The following is a 21263-nucleotide window of genomic DNA, read 5'->3' as shown; positions in this document are numbered from 1 at the left end:
CAGGACCATGCCTAGCTTGTTGTCTAGGTACTGGGATCTGAACTGTTCTTGCACAGTAAGCTCTCTTAAACACTAAACTTTCTCTCTCCCCTATAGATAGAATTTCGCTACCACCCTTTTACATGTACACATACAAAATTCCTCTGTAATGCTGTTAAATACTGTGATACTAATCTGGGGTGTATGTTGAAATTGGATGCTGTTAGTTTTGAAAAAAGTAGAAAACATCAGAATCGTATTATTTATTCCTATTTTACATTTTAGAAGAAATAATGAGCATTATAATTGTGTCGTATAGAAAATGTTTCCTAAACACCTATCATAGTTAATATAAAACTTACTACATAGGAACAGCAAGATGACTCAGTGCTAGGAGGAGAGAACTAACTTCCAGAAAGTTATTTTCTGGCCTTCATATGTGTTCTGTGGCACATTGCTCCCCTCATTTCTAATACATAAATAAATGTAATTTCTTAGAAACTTAGACTGTAGTCTGCATGAATTTACATTTAGCTGGAGTAGTATTGAATGTACTCCTACCTAAGCAAATAAATTATTAACAAAATCTTGATGAAAATGTATTTTTAGGTAAATAAAAATATAATATAAAAAAATTTTGATGAGGGCCTGGAGAGATGCTCTTCCAGAGGACCTGTTCAATTCCCAGCAACCACATGGCAGCTCATAATTGTCTGTAGCTCCGTTCCCCAGGATCTGACATCTTTATCCCAGTGCACATAAAATATAGTTAAGCAACAACAACAAAAAATCTTGATGACAAATTATAATGAAGAAAATTCATGGGTAACAGGGAGGATCTATATGGCTTGTTACTTACCCAGAAAAATAAATATCCTGTGATAGAATCCTTTGGGGCAGCCGACACAGCTTTAATCCCAGCACTCAGGAGACAGAGGCAGGTGAATCTCTGTAAGTTGAGGCTAGCCTGGTCTACAAGAGTTGGTTCCAGGACAGGCTCAAAAACTACAGAGAAACCCTGTCTTGGAAAACCAGAAGAAGAAAAAAGATCCTTTGGGGCCTTTTCAAAATTAATGTGTTAATTATTACTGTGTTAAATAATTATTTCAAAATAATTTAATGTGTTAAGGAATATGTTTGTAATGGGTATCTTCAAATAATAGATATTTCTTTCATTTTCTAAGGTTTTTGTTGTTGTTTCAAGACAGGGTTTCTCTGTGTTTACCTGGCTGCCCTGGAACTCACTCTGTAGACCACTGACATTGAACTCACAGAAATCCACTTACCTCTGCCTTCCAAGTGCTGAAATTAAAGGCCACTACCACCTGGCCATTTTCTATATCTTTGGAGCTCAAAGAATGTGTCATTTTTATCTTTACTTGAAGAGAGGTTATAGAACTTTAATATCTATCATTAGCTCATGTAAACCGAGCACGGCAAACACTGACTACATTGTATGTGTGTTTGACCATTAGAGACAGGATCTCACTGCAGCCCATGTGGGCCTCTCTCCCCACCCCTCTCTTTTTGCCTCCCCATTGCCGTGATTTTAAGCATTTGCCACTAGGCCAGACATGTATGCTTGAGTTTATTAAGTTTCATTGTAACATAGCTGTATTTGATTACATACTGTCTGCCTGCTCACCTGCAGCAGTAGGGTATGATAAACCACTGGCTTGCAGGGTGTGAAACACTTAACTTCCTGGCTCTAAAGTGGGGTTTGGAAAAAGAGTTTTGTCAAAACACAAAGGTAATCTTTCTGATAGAAGTCTCAGTTTGTCTTTGTTTTGTTTTGAGACAAGGTCTCGCTTACTATGTAGACCAGGCTGGCCTGGAACTCACGGAGATACACCTGCCTCCACCTTCCTAGTACTGGGACTAAAAGTGTATACTCCCTGTGTTTGGCTGTGCATGTGTGTCTGTGTGTATGCACGCATGTGTGTACATATATATTTTTATTCTTTTTTAAAAGAAATTTGACATATTTTGTCAAACTAGTTTATGATATGCTGAAATTGTATTTTATACAATCTTATCCGTAATCTAATTAAATGTGTCGTTTATTTCATAGGAGGATGAAAAATTTCTGACAGATTTGTTTGCACAACTAACAGATGAAGCAACAGATGAGGAAAAAAGACAAGAATTGGTAAGAAATCAAATAATAGAAGGGCAGAGAAGTAAAACAAACATTTACACTCAATACTTTTCTAATTTGAGATTAGCCTTTTAATGCTTGTCTTCTTTCCTGATTTCAGGTTAACTTTTTAAAAGAATTTTGTGCATTTTCTCAAACGCTACAACCCCAAAACAGAGATGCTTTTTTCAAGACTTTGTCAAACATGGGCATATTACCAGCTTTAGAAGTCATCCTTGTAAGTTTGTTTCTCTTATTCTGAACTACCCATGTGAGCCCATATCAAAAATTGGATGTGATGTTGTACAATTTTATTGTCTGAAATCAAATCATTTTTCCCTGTCCTCCCTTTCCAGGCAGCCACTTGCACATTTGCACATATTCATTCATTCATTCATTCTCTCTCTCTCTCTCTCTCTCTCTCTCTCTCTCTCTCTCTCTCTCGTTAACGGCCTCTTTTTCTTTATTACTTACATACATAAATACAGCAGACTTTATGTAATAGGTAGCATATTTGTGTGTAACCAATATTGAATACTAGCTGTGTATAGCATAAAGCTAAAGAAGTGATATGAGCCCAGTATTAGATTAGAGTCCTCCTCATGTTTAATTAACAAAACTGTTTGGTTAAAATAATTTGTGCAGCTATGCAGTGATGGCACATGCCTTTAATCTCAGGTAGAGGCAGAGAAATTTCTATGAATTTGAGACTAACCACGAAGAATCCCAGGCCATTGAGAAATATGTTAGACCTTGTCATACATCCACACATGCATACATATAGTAATTTATCACATCTTTAATGATTAGCTTTTCAGCCTATCAAATGTAATGTTAAAATAACTGAGAGTGATTCTTGCCTTTAATCCAAGCATTCCTGACTTCTTTTTCTTTTATTGTTTTTTAATTTAAAAAATGTCACCCAGGACTAATCAAAGAAATCCGGTAGGGCGGTGATGGCTCATGGCCTTTAATCTCAGCACTTGTGAGGCAGAGGCAGGCAGATTTCTGTGAGTTCGAGGCCAGTTTGATCTACAAAAGCTAGTTCCAGATCATATAGGACTATTATATAAGAGAAACCCTGTCTCTCCCATCTTTAAATACATACATACATACATACATACATACATACACACACACATACACACACACATACATACGTGTATGCATACATGTATATATAATATTAGCATGTTGACATAATTATGGTATTACTATTCCATTATAATTTTTATTTTATATATGCTTATTAATCCCAGCACTAGAGAGGCAAAGGGAGGTGGATGGATCTCTGAGTTCCAGGTCAGCCAGAGCTATTACACAGAGAAACCCTGTCTCAAAATATATATATATCTTAAGGAGGCTGGGAAATAGGTCAGCTGGTACTTCTCTAAGATTTGTTCTTTCACATTAATATGTATGTTCCCTTCTTCCATAAAGTTTGTGTGTGAATGTATACATATGGTCACACAAGCCACTGTGCATGTGGAGGTCATTGCATTATGTGGGCATCAATCCTTGCCTTCCATTCTGGTTGAGAGAGAGTCTCTTACTTTGTGTTATATACAACATGCTGGCTAGGTTAGGTGCTTTCATGAATTCTCATGTCTTCATCTCTCATCTTGGCCATAGAAAAGTACTGGGGTTACAACCCTGGACACTATCATCCCTGACTTTACATGGGGTCTTGAGATTTAAACTCGGGTTTTTAGGCTTTCTTTGCAGGTGCTCTATCCATTGAGCAATCTTCCTAGCCCTTAGATGATTTATTACAATTCTGACAATTTAATACACTATCCCCAATCCTGTTTATAATCTCTTCCCACTCTTGCTGAATCCCCCTGTCTAAATCATCCCTTTTTTCTTTTTCTTTTTCTTTTTTTTTTTTTTCCTTCTTCTCTGTGTAGCTCTGGCTGTCTTGGAACTAACTCTGGGTAGATCAGGTAAGCCTCAAACTCAGATCCGCCTCACCTGCCTCTGCCTCCAGAGTGCCGGAATTAAAGGTGTGTACCACCACTGAGCTGCTGTCATCCCTATCTTGCTTTCATGGCTTCCTTCCTTCCTTCCTTCCTTCCTTCCTTCCTTCCTTCCTTCCTTCCTTCCTTCCTTCCTTCGTTTTTAATTAGGATTGCTTATATAAGTCAGTGTGGATAAGGAGTTGCACCAAAAAAAATAGCTCTCCCCAGCAACCATTTAAATGTTTCTTTTATGTTGCAGTGCTTTGTGACAATTTCTTTTGTCAGGGTTTAGGTAACTTCATTGATAAAGTTTTATATTTTTACGATTGTGAGAGAATGGTACTTTTCCTTTGCAGGGCATGGATGATACACAGGTGCGAAGTGCTGCTACTGATATATTCTCATACTTGGTTGAATATAATCCATCCATGGTACGAGAGTTTGTCATGCAGGAGGCACAACAGAATGATGATGTAAGTAAGAAGTTAACAGAGCAAAAAATAACCAGCAAGGTAAATATTATTTACACTAATAGTAAGTATTTATGCATAGGAGGCTATAGCTGGGGTTATATATTTTTAAGATTTAAACTACTACTCTTTGGGAAGTGTAGCCATAGTGTCAAATGTCTCATTCTTCCCCTTAATTTACTCCTGCCTTAATTTATAAATTTATTGTATTTGACCTCAACTTTTTAAATTATGAAGCTGACTTGGCTATATTGTCTTATTTAAACCCTTAAATCAATTGAATATTCTGTATGTGGAACTGTGAGTAATTTTCATTGGAAAGCACACTACTAGGGGTGGATTCTCAGAATCATCAAGACTAAAGAAGTAAAGTAAAATACATCTCCCTGAAATGTATTAGGGGAGTGTTTCTTTTTAGCAATAAAAACAACTTATTGTCTTGTACACTCATAAGCTATGGTAGTATTTAATCAGATAATAAGATAGGTAAATTACCTTTAAAAATATTTTAGACTGTCTTTGTAGGGTAGATTGAATTTTGTGGTACATAATGTATGTCAAAGCTCTGGATGTTTGTGCTATTCTACTTCATTTATTAAACTAATGGTTCTGTTTTTTTCTCCTTCCAAATTTTTGGAAGCTATTTTTTGCTTAAGAATAAATTAAGCTATCTTGAATTCCTTCAGAAGAAATTTATGTCTCCTTTGGGGGAAGGGAGGTTGTAGAATTTCAGCTTGCAGTATTTCTTAGAAAATCAACCACAGCTTTTGTTACTTTTAAAAAACCTATCCCATCAGTATGAAGTTGAATGCCTAGTAATGTCTATATTTGTGGTTTGTTTTTAAAATTATAGTGCTAGACTACATGCAAAAATGTACCATGAATTATTGAATCATAATCACATTTTTCTTCTGTGAAATAGTCCTATCTTGACTATCAAGAACCAGAGTATCTTGAGTAATTAGAACTAAAAGCTGTTCTTGTAGGCCCTGTAACCACTGGGTGAGCAGACATGGCTGTGCATCTTCACATTCCATAAACATGCATTAGGCTTCTGGATTTCACTTGCCAATCATTTCCATATAGTGTCTGCATTTTCTTTGTCCTTGTCTGTCTTAACCACTGCATATATAGGCAAGTGGGAGGAGCTTGCTTACTGTATCCCTCAGTTTTTATTTATCCTCTGAACCAAGAACACCCACCTTAAAAGGTCCTTTGAAAAAATCAGAATTTGATTTTCTTTGACATTAAGAATCTACATAATATACTTACTGTTCTGTACACTCCAGTCTCACTTTACTCTGTTATGTCCACAAATGGAAAATTGCTACCGTTTCAAAAAAATGATAATAAAAAACAAACTAAAAGTAAATGCAATGAAGGCAAATCAGTTTTATAAATTCTAAGTATTCTTATTCTGGAGCCATAAATGGTAAAGTCCGTGAGCTTTCTGCAGATGTTAGATGAATTATTAGAGAAGCAAAACATGTTTTAACACCAAACATGACCTTTGTGATTTTTTTTTTCCCCTTTAATCAGACAAGTTTAAAGATAATGGAAAAGGCCAGAGAGGTAGTAGCACATGCCTGTAATCTCAGCACTTGGGGAGACAGAGATGGGCAGATCTTTGAGTTGGGGTTGGGCAGCTTGTGAGTTCCAGGGCAGCCAAAGCTGCATAGTAAGACCCTGTCTCAAAAAAGAAAAAAGAAATAATAGGAAAATGAAACTTGGGGGGGGGGGGTGGTATTGAATATCTGTATCACTCGTTAGGAGAAAGAAACACTTCATCTACCCTGTTAGATTGATCGGTTCTATGTTTGAAGTTAACAAGACAGCTAGAGTTAGCTGTAATGCTGTGTGTCTTAGTAATCTGTATTATGTGTATTTTTATCACCAGGATATTTTGCTCATCAACCTCATTATAGAACATATGATTTGTGATACAGATCCTGAGCTTGGAGGAGCAGTCCAACTTATGGGCCTGCTTCGAACTTTAGTTGACCCAGAGAACATGCTAGCCACTGCCAATGTAAGCCATAGCTATTTCTTCTTTTTATAGCAATATCTTTTCTATTGCTGGTAGGAACCAATACAGTTAAAGTTCATCAAAGTATGTTTGATTCCTTAGAAAACAGAAAAGACTGAATTTCTGGGTTTCTTCTACAAGCACTGTATGCATGTTCTCACTGCTCCCTTACTAGCAAATACAACAGAAGACAAGCCTAGTAAAGGTAAGATAATACAGGTTTGTAGCTTTCTTGAATTGTCAAACTCAAAACCTGGTGTTGATTACAGTCTAGATTTAAGACATGGGGGCTAGAGAAATAATTCAGCGGTTAAGAGCACTGGCTGCTCTTCCAGAGGACCCGCTGTGGCTAAAAACAATCCGCAACTCCAATCCCATAGCATTAACACCATCTTCTGGCCTTCATGGGCACTGCATATGCATGGTGCATAGAAATATATGAGGCAAAAAAATAATGCACCTAAAATAAAAAGTCTCTATAGTTAGGGACAGAAGCAGGTGCAGCAGAATATACCCTAAAACGGAAGTAACAATTTTTAATAGATTGAAATTTAATCATGTATTTTCAAGAGATTTTTTTAAGGTGAAATTTGTTTAAAAAGCACTATAATCACAGTTTAAAAATATGCCAAAGAAACTAGTTATTTTTATATTGGGTTTTTGTTTGTGGGATTGTATGTTTGAGAGATCTTGCTATGGGATCTATGCTGGCCTCAAACATCTTCCTGTTTTAGCCTCCCCACTACGGGGGTTTCCGGTGTGTGCCATGGTACACCAAACTATTTCAATTTATTTCTTAGGACTTACACTTAAGTGTATGTATTTAAGGGATAGTTTTAGAGTCGTTATTGGGAAATTGCCATTGATGCTCTATTTAGGAATCCATACATTATTTTCCCTTATAAATTCACAATTTAGTATGTTTAATTTAAAGCATACTAGTATTATTCATGGCATTAATAGAAACTGTAATGGTGTTAATGTACTGTTGTGAAAAATGTTTATTCTTTTTTTTTTTTTTTTTTTTTTTTTTTTTTTTCCTTCTTGAGAGAGTTTCTTTACATAGCCCTGGCTGTTTTAGAACTCACTGTGTAGACCAGGCTGGCCTTGAACATAGAGACATCCACAGGCCTCTGCCTCCCAAATGGTAGGATTAAAGGTGTGTTTCTGTGTTCAACAAGTTAGATAAGTCTTGTGCAACCCTCAAAGTCAAATTTTGAAATGTTATTTTTCTTCTTTCTATATTTGTATTTGGTAAAATTTGAAGTCTGTTTCCAAATTCACACCTTCAAGCCACCTAGCATTTACTAAGAACTTGTAGAAGGAATTACGCCATAATCTTATGGGGACTATGTGATAAGAATGAAAAAAATAAGATACTTGGAGAGACTTGTTGGCTTTAAAGAGTAAATATTTATCAGTAAATACAGTATAAGCATACTGTGTGTTGTGAAGAAAACACAGCACAATGAAAAAAATGGAAGAAGATACAGCAAAATTACTCTAAAGAAAGGGTGTGTAGTGTGGCTTATACTGTTTACTGTCTGTTCAGTATACATATGACCATGTTTTGCTTATTCTAGATGATTTTCAAACTGCACAGTTACTGGCACTTGTATTGGAATTGCTAACATTTTGTGTGGAGCACCATACCTACCACATAAAGAACTATATTATCAACAAGGACATCCTTCGCAGAGTGCTAGTTCTAATGGCCTCCAAGCATGCTTTCTTAGCATTATGTAAGTGCTTCTTAAAGAATTATTATCTTTCTGTATTATCCTGTTCATAGCTTTAAAGCTCATTGCTGAGAACATCACTGACTTCAGGATTGAGTCCTCAGGGGACCTAGCATCTTAGTACTAAGCTCTGTGCCCTGTGACGTAGTTTGGCAGGTATTCATACAAAGTGGAATGACTAGAAGGTATCTTCCAATTCAAGTGGTAAGTAATTAGTTTCACCGATACTACCAGTTACCTATCTTTTGTATAACTTAAAAGATGATTTTAAAGAGTGGCTTAATAAAAGAAAAACAAATAATACTACAGAGACCATATATGTCCCACAGGGCCTGAAATATGTACATGTGAACCTTATGGAGAAAGTTAGTGAACTATTTCATAGCTACAGATAGTTTTGTTTTGTTTGTGTACATATGTGTGTGATTTGTTTTTTATTATTTTATCTTTTTATCAGTACTCTTTCTGCAGCCCAAATTGTCTTTATGCTCACCGCAATCCTCATGCCTCAACTACCCAAGTCCTGAGGTTATAGGTGCAAACTACCATTCCTAGCTTTACACGTAGTAATGTGGGGGGAGGGTGCTAAGGAATTGAGCCCAATACCTTGACCACTATACTACACCCCTAGCCCAAAAAGCAATAGAAAAAATTTTTAACAGGATTCTCTTTCTTTTCTTTCTTTCTTTTTTTCTTTCTTCCTTTCTTTCTTTCTAGATTAACCTTAGCTATAATTTTTTTTGTTTTAAGCTGACATTCACAGTGTTAAGATCTCAGTTTATTATAGTAAAACATACTTTTGAATAGAAATAGTTTATTCCTTGGCCATGGTGGTGTACTCCATCAATCCTAACACTAGGGAGGCAGGGGCAGGAGAATATCTGTGAGCTTGAGACCACCTTGGTCTCCAGGACAGCCAGAGCTGTTATGGAAAAACATAGAAAACCGAAAACCTGTCTTGAAAAAACCAAAAAAAAAAAAAAAAAAAAAAGTTATTGGACTGGAGAGATGGCTCAGTGGTTAAGAGCACTGGCTGCTCTTAACCTAAGCCAAGAGGTCATAAGTTCGATTCCCAGCACCCATCTGTTATGAGATCTGATGCCCCTTCTGTTGTGCAAGCATACACGCAGAGCACTAATATACATGAAATACATAAATATTTCGAAAGAAAGAAATAGGTTAATCCATAGTGCTATGGTCATGCTGTAGCCAGACTCCTTAGGTAATAAGTTTGCATATCTAAACTATAGTTATTGGTTAGTTGACTGACCAAGTTTAGAGATAGTGGAGGCTGAGATAATGCCAAGTAACTTGCCAGTTGACTTTTAAAGGTAAGTCAGATTTTGTTGTACTGTTTTAAGGCTTTGTGTTTTAAGTTTGCACTTGTCAATGTTTCTTTACTTGACACATATGTGATGAATTCGTGTGTTTGGAATATATCTTTTTACATCCTGAAGAGACTATTGGGTTCATTTACTTTCCACTGAACACTGAGAATACTAAATGTTACTTTAGTCATAAAACTTCTGTATTATTGATGAGACTAAGGATGTTAGCTCAGCACATAACAAAGAATGGCTTTAGGGGGCTAGAAAGATGAAAGAACACTGAATGGTCTTCCAGAGGACCTGAGTTTGATTGCTAGCACCCACGTGGCATAACATTCTATTCTCCAGGTTCAGAGCCATCTGATGCCCTCTTCTGTCCTCGACAGGTATCAAGGACACACATGGTAGATAGGCATACATGCAGACAGAATACGATACACTAAAAACATTTCTCCATATATTTATCATAGGAGAGGTGATAGTACCAAGACCATGTTCTTTTGAGTCACCATAAAAAGTCTTGTCTGTATATGTAGGGAAAAGAAATTTGGAAATGGAAAAGAAAAACTGAATACATAGATTAAGTTTAAATAGTTTTATTTCAACAAAGAAAATCGCTGGATACGGTGACTCTGGTACTTCAAAGGCAGCCCAATGTCTATGAATTCAAAGCTAGCCATTGCTACAGAAAGAGACCCTGTCTCCAAGAATTAAAAAAAAAGAAAAGAGATTAAACACAAACTATTATATTTCATTGAATCTGAGATGCACATCTTTATTTTATTTATCATCTCAAACTAAGGTAAGTCTTAAAGTTGATGACATGCTGTTTATAATTTGTAGTTTTGTTTTCATTGTTTTATTAGGGGAGTGTAATATGAAAATTAAAATCTAAATAAGAACTGTACTTAGAGAAACTTAGAATAATATCAGCTTATTTTAAGTGAATCATATCAGGAAGTTTTCACAGAGGTATTAATTTGAATTTTTCTTGTTCACATTCATTGAATGTGCAGTTAAGGTGTTAAGTATAGGATGGTGGTATGTTTTGCTATAGGTGGGAAACGGGTCCAAGTGAAAAGTATCAGGATGTGGAAGCTAAAAGAAAAGTCCTTTTCTTTAATTTAGGCATTCCCAGTATCTTCTCTGCTTGTAGTACTCTAAAAACAAATTTACTATAAGCCAGTAAGAATTATGTAGAAAATTATTTTTACAAGATGAAGATCATATTGGAAACTGCTATTCTATCTTAGGTATATTCTGTACGTGTTTTAACTGGAACAAGTTACTTTGAAACCTAACTCTTTACAGTGGGCCTCTATTCCCATACTTTAGATCAGAACATCTCAGACAATAGCAGTTAATAAGGACTGGCTTTAAGCTGGGTAGTGGTGGTGCACACCTTTAATCGCAGCACTCAGGAGGCAGAGGTGGGCAGATCTCTGAGAAAAGTATACATTGAAGTAAAAAGTTAGGTATGTGCCAGGTAGCGGTGGTGCATACCTTTAATCCCAGCACCCGGGAGGCAGAGACAGGCAGATCTCTGAGTTTGAGACCAGAGTGAGTTATTTCCAGGACAGGCTCCAAGACAACATAGAGAAACTCTGTCAGGGGTGGGGGATGCTATTTGAGAGAGAATTTGCACATTAAATATACTGTGTAAGGAGAAAAGACAATAATAGTTTTTAATAGTGGTTTGGGGATTTAGGAGGACACCAGATCTCAGATGATTGTTAGCCATCATGTGGTTTCTGGGAATTGAACTCAGGACTTCTAGGAGAGCAGCCAATGTTCTTAACCTTTGAGCCATCTCTCCAGCCCCCAGAGTTTTATGTTTTTGTTTTTGTTTTTTTTGAGACAGGGTTTCTCTGTAGCTTTGGAGCCTGCCCTGGAACTAGCTCTTGCAGACCAGGCTGACCTCGAATTCACAGAGATCCCCCTGCCTCTGCCTCCCGAGTGCTGGGATTAAAGGCGTGTGCTACCACTGCTCGGCCTGGAGTTTTATATTTTTAATTAGTGTTTATCATTTTTAAATAAGCAAGTCTTTAGATAAGGCCTACACTCCTTTCAAAAATGAGTACAAGATAGATAACAAGTTTTATTACTCTATTGACTGCCTTTTTAAGACTTTGGGTACTTTTATGTTGACTAGGTAGTGTTGTTAAGAAGTATTGCCGGGGGCTGGAGAGGTGGCTCAGAGGTTAAGAGCACTGCCTCCTCTTCCAGAGTTCCTGAGTTCAATTCCCAGCAACCACATGGTGGCTCACAACCATCTGTACTGAGATCTGGCGCCCTCCTCTGGCGTGTGGGCATACATCGAGGCAGAATGTTGTATACATAATAAATAAATAAATCTTTAAAAAAAAAAAAAAAAGTATTGCCGGGCGGTGGTGGCGCAAAGCTAGTTCCAGGGCAGGCTCCAAAGCCACAGAGAAACCCTGTCTCGAAAAAACCAAAAAAAAAAAAAAAAACAAGTATTGCATTCAGGCTGGGGAGATGGATTGGTGGGTAGAGGCGGCTTGCTGCTAAGTTTTATCCCTTGGTAGGAGAGGACCAACTCCTAAAAGCTGTCATCTGACCTCCAAATGTGAGCCATCACACATATATTCCCTCTCCCACACATACTAAATGGAGAACAGAAACAGAAATCCATAAAAAGAATGGATTTCTTTTAAAGCGTTATTGTAGGGTCAGAGGTAGAGTGGTTATCTGGCATGCTAGCATAGAAAGACCCTGCCTTCAATTTCTAGCATCAATAGGAAGGAGGGGCAAATAGAGCTTTGCTACAAAGCTTCAATTATTACTTTCACATGTGATGATGAGTTTCAAACTTACTCCATGAAATCTTGTATCATGTACTACAAAAAAGTGTCATCAAAACTGAACACAGGATTCCTGGCCTGTTCTAATGAAGATTAGCACTGTTATGAGTGGAACCAGAGTGCGCATTATGTTGAAAATGCTGTGGTTGTGCCAATTGTGCATAGCTGGGAGCTTTCTCTACCCTTTTTTGAATGACTGAACTTTAGAATTGACTGGTAAAATATGGAAAACAGCCAGGTGATGGTGGCACACACTCGGAGGCGGAGACAAGTGCATCTCTGTGAGTATGAAGCCAGCCTGGTCTGTAACTCGAGTTCCAGAACAGGCTCCCAAAGCTACAGAGAAACTATCTCGAAAAACAGACCAACAAAGGCAGAAAGTAACTTGCTATTTAGTAGCAAAGAATAGTAATATTTGGATATTTTTGATGCAGGGCTGCTTGGGGAGGGGGTGATTTGAAAGGAATAATTATTGATGTACATCAGGGCAAATCCTGGCCTTACTGAATTCTGGGAAGGTAGGAGATTATTTTCCCATACCTAGGAATTGCGTGTATATTAGTATCGTGGTTAATGTGATGTTTTGATAGGACACAAGTCTCCACAAAGCCTGTAGAGTTAGATTACCAAACCTTAGAATAACTAGGTTTTGCTTTTGAACGTTTAAAATTTACTAGCATAATTTTTGAGTGTTGATTTTTTTTTTTTTTTTTATCTAAAGTGGAACTGTCTCACTTAAGTTCTTTTGCCAGCTACACAAAACAAGAGAAATCTCTGTTTTAGAAATAAGCCCTTGTCAGGCCTTCATTCACCACACTGAACAATGCCTCTTAGTGTTTAAAATGTCTTCACCATACTTAAGTTTTTAAATTTTTTCAGTAGATTAAAAATAAAACGCAGTTATTACTCTTTAAACTATTTTGAAACTCCCTGCCCAGAGTGTTTCTTTATGAAGATACACTCTTAAATAAGTTGGATTGTTAGGGCAGTTTCTAACCAACTGTACCTAATTGGGCATTCACTTGTGGACCTCTTTGTGCCAACTAAAGAAAAATTGAGCTGCTTTACTCCTCTGCCTTCCCACCCAGAAACCGTGTCAGCATGGTTGCCTGGCTACCTGCTCATGAAGGACTTGATTAATAACAAATTGGCAATTTAACGAGCCACTTCCATGATCTCCAAAGAAACCAAAATACAAACACAATATTTAATCTTGCCAACCGAAGACGATGTGACTGCGTGAAGTGAGTATGCTTTTTTGAACTGTTTACAGTAATTGGGGCATTAACTTACTGATAATTCCATAGGTTCAAGGGCTCTGCTGAAGTCTAGCTGTCTGAGTGTATTTGGATCTTGATGAATGGTGACTTAAGTAACTCCCCATACCTCAAGATGCAAATATATATCTGCTAATCTGTAAGTTAAAGCCTAATTTATTATTAAAAGGAAAACTAAGGGAAAATTCAAAAGCATACTCGCTGCAATGAGAGTAGAGGACCGAATTTTAAAACAACTAAATTTATATCTGAACCATGGGAAGGCAATTTTGGGGGCATGCGGATTTTTGTGATTTGTTGTCTTTTTTTTTTTAACCACATCTACAAATAATCCAGTATAGATCCATGAAGTCTATAAAATACTAAGGGTCCAAAAATTTTAAGATCAAATTACAATACAGTGGATTGCCCTAAAAAAGACAGTGCTTTTTTTTTTGTTGATTTTAAAATGCATTCAAAGGGGTATGATTAAAAAAAATTGATTGTCCCCTTAGTAATAAGATAATTCAGTCCTTACATTTTGACTGATAGTGAGTGATATATTCCCAGAACTTTCTGGCTTTCTAAGACTTGTGTTCTATGATAACATACACTACCTTTGTTTGTGTGGGGGGCGGGTAACAGACAGGGTCTCACATCATAGCCCAGGGTATCCTAAATCTCAAATAGGTAGCCTCCACTGGCCTTGAACTCTAAGTAGTCCTCTTACCTCAGCCTCCCAAGTGTTGGGATTATAGGCATGAATCACACACCCTACCAACATATATTGTTTGAGAATGTTTTTTCTTACAGCACTCTTAAAATCCCTGTGCTCAGGTTCACATACCTGCACACAGGTAAGAATGGAGACTACTGGTGTCTGTTGATAAGTTCTGATGTTTGTTTATTCTGAGATGTAGAACATTAAACAGTAATGCCTCTGTCTTTCAGGTGCCCTCCGATTTAAGAGAAAAATCATTGGATTAAAAGATGAATTTTATAACCGCTACATAATGAAAAGTTTTTTATTTGAACCTGTAGTCAAAGCGTTTCTCAACAATGGATCTCGTTACAATCTGATGAACTCTGCCATAATAGAAATGTTTGAATTTATTAGAGTGGTAGGTCCTGTCTTCTTATATTAGGATTTTGGTTTTAATTTGAGAAACACGAGTATTCTGTCCTTTGTCTTGAGGATGTGGAGATTTTTCTTTGAGAACAATGCTACTGGTCTAGAGAGATGGCTCAGAGGTTAAGAGTACTGGCTGCTCTTCCAGAGATACTAAGTTCCATTCCCAGCAACCACATGGTGGCTCACAGCCATCTATAATGAGATCTGGTGCCCTCTTCTGGCTTATAGGCATATATGCGGGCACAACACTATGTATAATTTTAAGAAAAAAAAAAGAACCATGCTACCAAAAACCTAAAATTAATTCAATTCAGATCAATTAAAAAAAATGTGCACAAGTATCTGGCATTTTTTAAGACCTGAGATAAATATGCTGGGTGTGGTGACTCTGTAATCCTAGTACTCAGACCCTGTCTCAAGCCAAAGAAAGAATAATGATAAGATATACAGAACTTCAAATGTTTATCATTTTCATTCTAAAATATATCCTCTTTGGGTAGTATTTTATGTTACTGCACAACTTCCACTGAAGTTTACTGTAGACTTTTTCTGTTTTTTAGTATGTTTTTGAGATTAGGGAGGGCCTTGCTCTACAGTTCAGGCTGACCTCAATCTCATGACCATTCTCCTGCCTCAGGCCTTATAAGTGCTGTGATTACAGCTGTGTGCCATTGTGTCCAGTCTTGGTAAGCCAGAATCACTAGAGTAGGGCTTGGACATACACTTTGGGAACACCTATTAACAATTCCGAGATACACCAAAAGACTATTGAAGGAGCCAGTATAGTATACTATTGTTTTTACTGTTTGATTATTTTTTAAATTATATGGTAACTTTATGTAATTAAATTTTTGTGAATCTTAGGAATTACCACAGTAATGCTTCATTTTATCTTGTTAAAGTGGTTTTTTTTATTTCATTATAATTCTTTCCTGTAGGAAGATATAAAATCATTAACTGCCCATGTAATTGAAAATTATTGGAAAGCACTAGAAGATGTAGATTATGTGCAGACTTTTAAAGGATTAAAATTGAGGTTTGAACAACAAAGAGAAAGGCAAGACAACCCTAAACTTGACAGGTAAGTTACTACATGCTTGAATATGTTCTTCATTTGGCAGTAGATTGTGTGGTGATCATTTTCTTGGTTCTTGGCAGTATTTGATTTGGCCATTGAAAGAAGAGAAGACATGCACAAAAATTTTGAGGAGTGAAGGCCTTTCCGTTGTCTTTTTCTTCAACACTTTTACTTTATGCATACATGTGTCACCACACACATGTACACCATTATGGGGAGGTGGGAATAATTGTCTCAGGACAACTTACAGTAGCTGATTCTCTTCCATCATGTGGGTTCTGGGACTCAATACTTGGCAGAACACACCTTTACTCTGGCAACCCTGTACTAGTTTTGCTTGTTTGCTTCTGAAAGTGTAGTTGAATTATAAGATTTTAGATACCAAAATAAACTGATACAGCAGTGAGGTTTCATATGGTCAGAATATTATCTTAATTGGTTTTTTATGTATAGATTATTTAAAATATCATCCATATACCTTCCTAAATAACTGGATTCACTCTTGTAGTATGGGTTGTTGAGGGGGAGGGGGTGCTCCCCATTTCTTTCTTTCTTTTTTTTTTTTTTTTTGGTTTTTCAAGACAGGATTTCTCTATGTAACAGTTCTGGAACTTGGTTTGTAGACTAGGTTGTCCTTAAACCCACAGATCTGCCTGCCTTCTGCCTTCTGGAATTAAAAGCGTCCACCACCACCTCCCAACTCCATTAATTTCTTAATATATATATATGGTTTGTCTGCATGTATATCTTTGTACCTACTTGGTACATGCCTGATAGCCACCGAGGACAGAAGTGGTTCGCACCGCTTAGTAGCCGTACTTGTAAGGGAGATTTAAAAACGACTCAGAAAAGAGCAAACCACACAGGCAGAGACCACGCGGGCCTTTGGAGTTTAAATCCACGTGGAGAGGCAGATGATAGGGTGCGTGGGGACTTGAAGTCAATCTGAGGTGAGGTGTCTAAAGGACTGAGGTGTATAAAGAACTGCAGCAAGAAAAGCCAGTGCGTGATAATTTATATTAAACTGTTGGCTCCATGCACAAGGCACAGGCCACAAGGCCGCCGCAAGGCACAGCGGGGAAGAAGAGGTCCTAAAAGCCAAACGTTCGGGCACCAGATGAAGGCGTAAGTCACGAACAATGCCACACCAGTTTGGAATTATGATTAATAGGGTGGTATTTATTTAAAGAGGAAAAAACTTACAGATCACCGTCCCAGACAACAGCCCTCTGCGCAACCAGGGAGTCTAGTTGCTGGCGGAGCAGGAAATGAAGAGAGCTAGCTGAGGAAATAGCCCCTTTTTTAAAGGGCGAGAGACCACGCCCCAATGGGCTGGTATCTCAGCGGCTATTGGCTGGAGGAGCGGAAGGACCTCCCGCAACAGGACTGGAGATACAAATGGTTGTGAGCTGCTGTTGTATGCTGGGAATGAATACAGGTCCTAACTACTGTGCTATCTCTAGCCTTTGTAGTATGGATTATAATTCTCGAGGTTAACAAGTATAATAATTGAGCTATAACAGTTATAAAAATAGGAAATTTGATTCTACTAGATTTGATAGGGTCTGTCTTATAATTGTGTTTTTGTTCCCATGTTGTTTGGTATTTGGTTTGGTGGTGTCAGGGATTAGGCCTAGTCCCTTGTTTACCTCAGTCCCTTACGACCTTCCATTTTCTCATAGCATGCGGTCCATCTTGAGGAATCATCGATATCGACGAGATGCCAGAACACTAGAAGATGAAGAAGAGATGTGGTTCAACACAGATGAAGATGACATGGAAGATGGAGAGGCTGTGGTGTCTCCATCTGACAAAACTAAGAATGATGATGATATCATGGATCCAATAAGTAAATTCATGGAAAGGAAGAAATGTATGTTGAAACAGTGGGCAAGGGAAAATCCAGGTCTTTTCTTTACTTCTTGAGGAAATGATTAGTATCTACTCAGTATACAATGGCAGTTCCAAAGTCTACAGGACATGGCTGAATTGATGACTATGTGAAGGCGTAGGCTGAGTTTTCCTAGTTTAAGGAAAATAGTTTGGTGGAAGATACAAATACTAAATGTGATACCAAAGGTCATACTTCTGCACTGTAAAATTTGCTGCATTTCCAGGACAGCCACCAAATCTACAGAGAAACCTTATTTCGAAAAACAACAAAAAAAAAATGCTGCATAATCGCAATTAATACTTGGATAGGCTTCACTCATAGATTGGAACAGAGTTGCTCCTATGCAAAAAAAAAAAAAAATCTGGTTAATGATCTTTTAGTGTCACTTCGTTTGGAGGAATTCAGAAAAAAATGAATGACAACTATTTTACGCTCTCCTTTTTAGTGAAAGAAAGTGAAGAAAAGGAGGTGCTTCTGAAAACTAATCTTTCTGGACGACAGAGCCCAAGTTTCAAACTTTCGCTGTCCAGTGGGACAAAGACTAACCTCAGCAGCCAGTCATCGGCAGCAAGCCTGCCTGGCTCTCCAGGGTCACCTGGATCCCCAGGCTCTCCAGGCTCTCCTGGATCCGTCCCTAAGAGTACATCTCAGACGGCAGCTATTACCACAAAGGTACACTTCTCACTTCCCACATGCCCCTCTCTACTGTGCTTTAAGGTTTCTCAGTGGTCAGTGTGTCTGGGTTTTAGCTCTGGTTCTCTTTTCTATAGCTTGCTAAATGCTGTAAACTAGGTGAGACTTCATTACAACCACTACCTGAACTCACCTCATGTGGTCCAATGTAAAATTTAGTCTGTCTTTGGTGTTTTTCACTTGTGAACTGTAACTTTTATTACCTTTCCCAATTAGAGCCCATGTGAAAACTTGGGAGCGGAAGCAAAAGTTTTTGTTTTTTAGTTTTATTTTGTTTTCTTTACTATAACTATCCATTATCACTAACATTTCATATAAGGAATAAAATTTTGATACAAAATATGTAGACGACATCTCACTGTTTTGACCCCTTTTTTTCAGGCTGGCCTCAATCTCAACAGAGATCCACCTGCCTCTGTATCCTGAGTGCTGGGATTAAAGGCGTGTGCCACCATTGCCTGGTTCTTAGACAATATCTCTTTTTAAGAAAAACATTCACCCAACACAGATAAAAGTAATAGCTATTAGAACAAACTAAGACTGGCATAATGCCAGGCTAATTCATAGTACCATCCAATCTCTTCTTTTGTTTCTTTTTTTAAAATGTTTGTGCCAGGCAATGGTGGTGCATGTCTTTAATCCCAGCACTTGGAAGGCAGAGGCAGGCATGAGTTCAAGGCCAGCCTGATCTGCAAAGCAAGTTACAGGACAGCCAGAGCTATTACACAGAGAAACCTGTCTCATTAAAGTGTAAAACACGTGTGGGTGTGTGTGTGTACATCACAGCATGTATGGGGGGTCAGAACACAACTTGCAGAAATCAGCTCTCCCAGCATGTGTGGGACCCAGGGATCAAGCTTAGGTCAGAAAGCCCTCTGTATGTAGCACAATTAAAAACCCAGGGAAAGAAATTGGCGTTCAACCTAAAGGTCAGAAAAGCAAAACAGCCAGCCATTGGCTCTACCTCAATCTGAAATAGCTATCCTGTCTCAAGGAATCTCAGAATGAGACTGTGTCTGAGGACTGTCTCCTCTTTCTTATATTCCTTTCTAGAGCTGAGATTAAAGGCATGCACCACTGCCACCCAATTTCTATAGCAGACTAGTATAGCTACTGGGATTAACGGTGTGTGTCACCATTGCTTGGTCTGTAAGACCGAGCAGTGGGACTGTTTTACTATCTGATCTTCAGGCAAGCTTTATTTATTAAAAAACAAATGAAATATCACTACAGTCCCCTTAACTTGCTGTGCCATCTCACTGGTCTCATCTGACCCTGGCAGGAGATCCCTCAGGGCTAAGGGTGAGTCAGAAATGTTGAAATGCAGCATGCGCTCAGAGCAAAACACTATGAATTTTCATAGGCATTCAAGTTGTATGGTAGTAGCTTATGGCAGAAAAGCAGGCTAAAAAGAAAATCCAGAAGAGAGGACAGAGAGATAGTAGAACTATTTTCCTATCTGCCTTCATTTTGAGTGATCTGTCTTCTGCATTTTGATACCATTTTATACTATATATTTTGAAGAAAATTTGAGCCAGACATTGTAGTGCAGGCTGATAATCCTAGCTACTTTGGAAACTAAGAAAGGAAAATTGCTAGTTCAGGGCCTGCCTGGGCAACTTAAGTGATACCCTGGCTCAAAAAATAAAATGAAGGCTGAGTAGGTAGTAGTCGTAGAACCCTTGGTTTGAGATGTTTGAAGCCCTAGATTCAATATTCAGCATCACTTTTAAAAAATGAAATTTTATACGGTTAGTCAGGCCATTTTTCGGTAGTATTTGTTTCCTGGGTGCTTTTCTAGTAGTGTATATTTTTTTGCTGTTTTAATTTTTAGGAGCTTAAAACAACCTTCCAAAAATATGAACATTTAAAATACATATAAAAATAATTAATGAACTTCAATATCCTGCCATTAGACTTACACTTTTTCTGTGCTTAACACAGGTATTTTCAAATGCAGTATTCTGTTTGTTTGTTTGTTTGTTTGTTTTTTCCTTTAAATAACCCTTATTTCTGAACAGGGAGGACTCGTGGGTCTGGTAGATTATCCCGATGATGATGAAGATGATGATGAGGATGAAGACAAAGAAGACACGCTACCGTTGTCAAAGAAAGCAAAATTTGAGTCCTAATAATAGCAACTGCCTGTGATCAGTACCTGTTGACAAAACTGGTTCTTACCCCTCCCCCCTACAACATCCACATCAAAGCGCAGTAGTCTCTTGTGAGTGACTGACACAAATCAGCAGCACACTGGACTTCTGCTCATCAAGTGCCAATTCAATGGAGCAGGAGGAGGGGGATGCTGTGCAGTTAGGGGAAGACATAAGCCTGTGAGCTCTCCAGCTTGGACCACACATTGCCCTTTTCTCAGGGAAGGAAATGGAAATAAAAAGCCAACAGGGCAGGGGTTTTGTCAGTGGAACTCTGGATTGACTGGTCGGTTGCTACAATCAAAACTTGCTTTCTTGGACCATGTTTGAGACTTAGAAGAATGGGTCTTTCTGCCATAGTTCCTCACTAGTAAAGAATGCCAGCAGTTTCTTTGTATAAAGAGACCTGCCTTTAAAATCGTACATTCTGAACATTTTAGTCAAGCTACAACAGGTTTGGAAAACCTCTGTGGGGGAGGGGCAAAATAAAATATCCTCTTTTTTTTAAATCTGTTCCCTTTGCCCTTCAAACTGCAGATTTTTTTTTTTTTAAGGTGGGGATTTGTCCCTACTTGATTAAAGATTGAGTGGAATTCTA

At 37.8% G+C, this 21263-nt stretch overlaps 1 protein-coding gene across 2 annotated transcripts in view; it reads left to right on the top strand.

Moving 5' to 3' along the window:
- The window catches only part of Ppp4r3a (protein phosphatase 4 regulatory subunit 3A), a 42048-nt gene extending 20785 nt beyond the window's left edge, over positions 1–21263 (top strand). Inside the window, exons 5-15 of one of the 2 annotated variants that reach the window (XM_050151450.1) lie at positions 2051–2128; positions 2238–2354; positions 4431–4547; positions 6442–6573; positions 6673–6775; positions 8154–8312; positions 14667–14836; positions 15786–15928; positions 17608–17798; positions 18265–18491; positions 20534–21263. In XM_050151450.1, the coding sequence (XP_050007407.1) occupies positions 2051–2128; positions 2238–2354; positions 4431–4547; positions 6442–6573; positions 6673–6775; positions 8154–8312; positions 14667–14836; positions 15786–15928; positions 17608–17798; positions 18265–18491; positions 20534–20644 (1548 nt within the window). In that variant the 3' untranslated portion in view covers positions 20645–21263. Of the gene's footprint in view, positions 1–2050; positions 2129–2237; positions 2355–4430; positions 4587–6441; positions 6574–6672; positions 6776–8153; positions 8313–14666; positions 14837–15785; positions 15929–17607; positions 17799–18264; positions 18492–20533 lie in introns of both variants that reach the window. The other variant, XM_050151449.1, reaches the window with a different exon arrangement.

Source organism: Alexandromys fortis, unplaced genomic scaffold, assembly GCF_014885135.2.
Source record: "Alexandromys fortis isolate MF-2015 unplaced genomic scaffold, M_Fortis_MF-2015_v1.1 scaffold_63, whole genome shotgun sequence".
Taxonomy (NCBI): Eukaryota; Metazoa; Chordata; class Mammalia; order Rodentia; family Cricetidae; genus Alexandromys; species Alexandromys fortis.
This window is presented reverse-complemented; position numbering and strand designations above follow the sequence as displayed.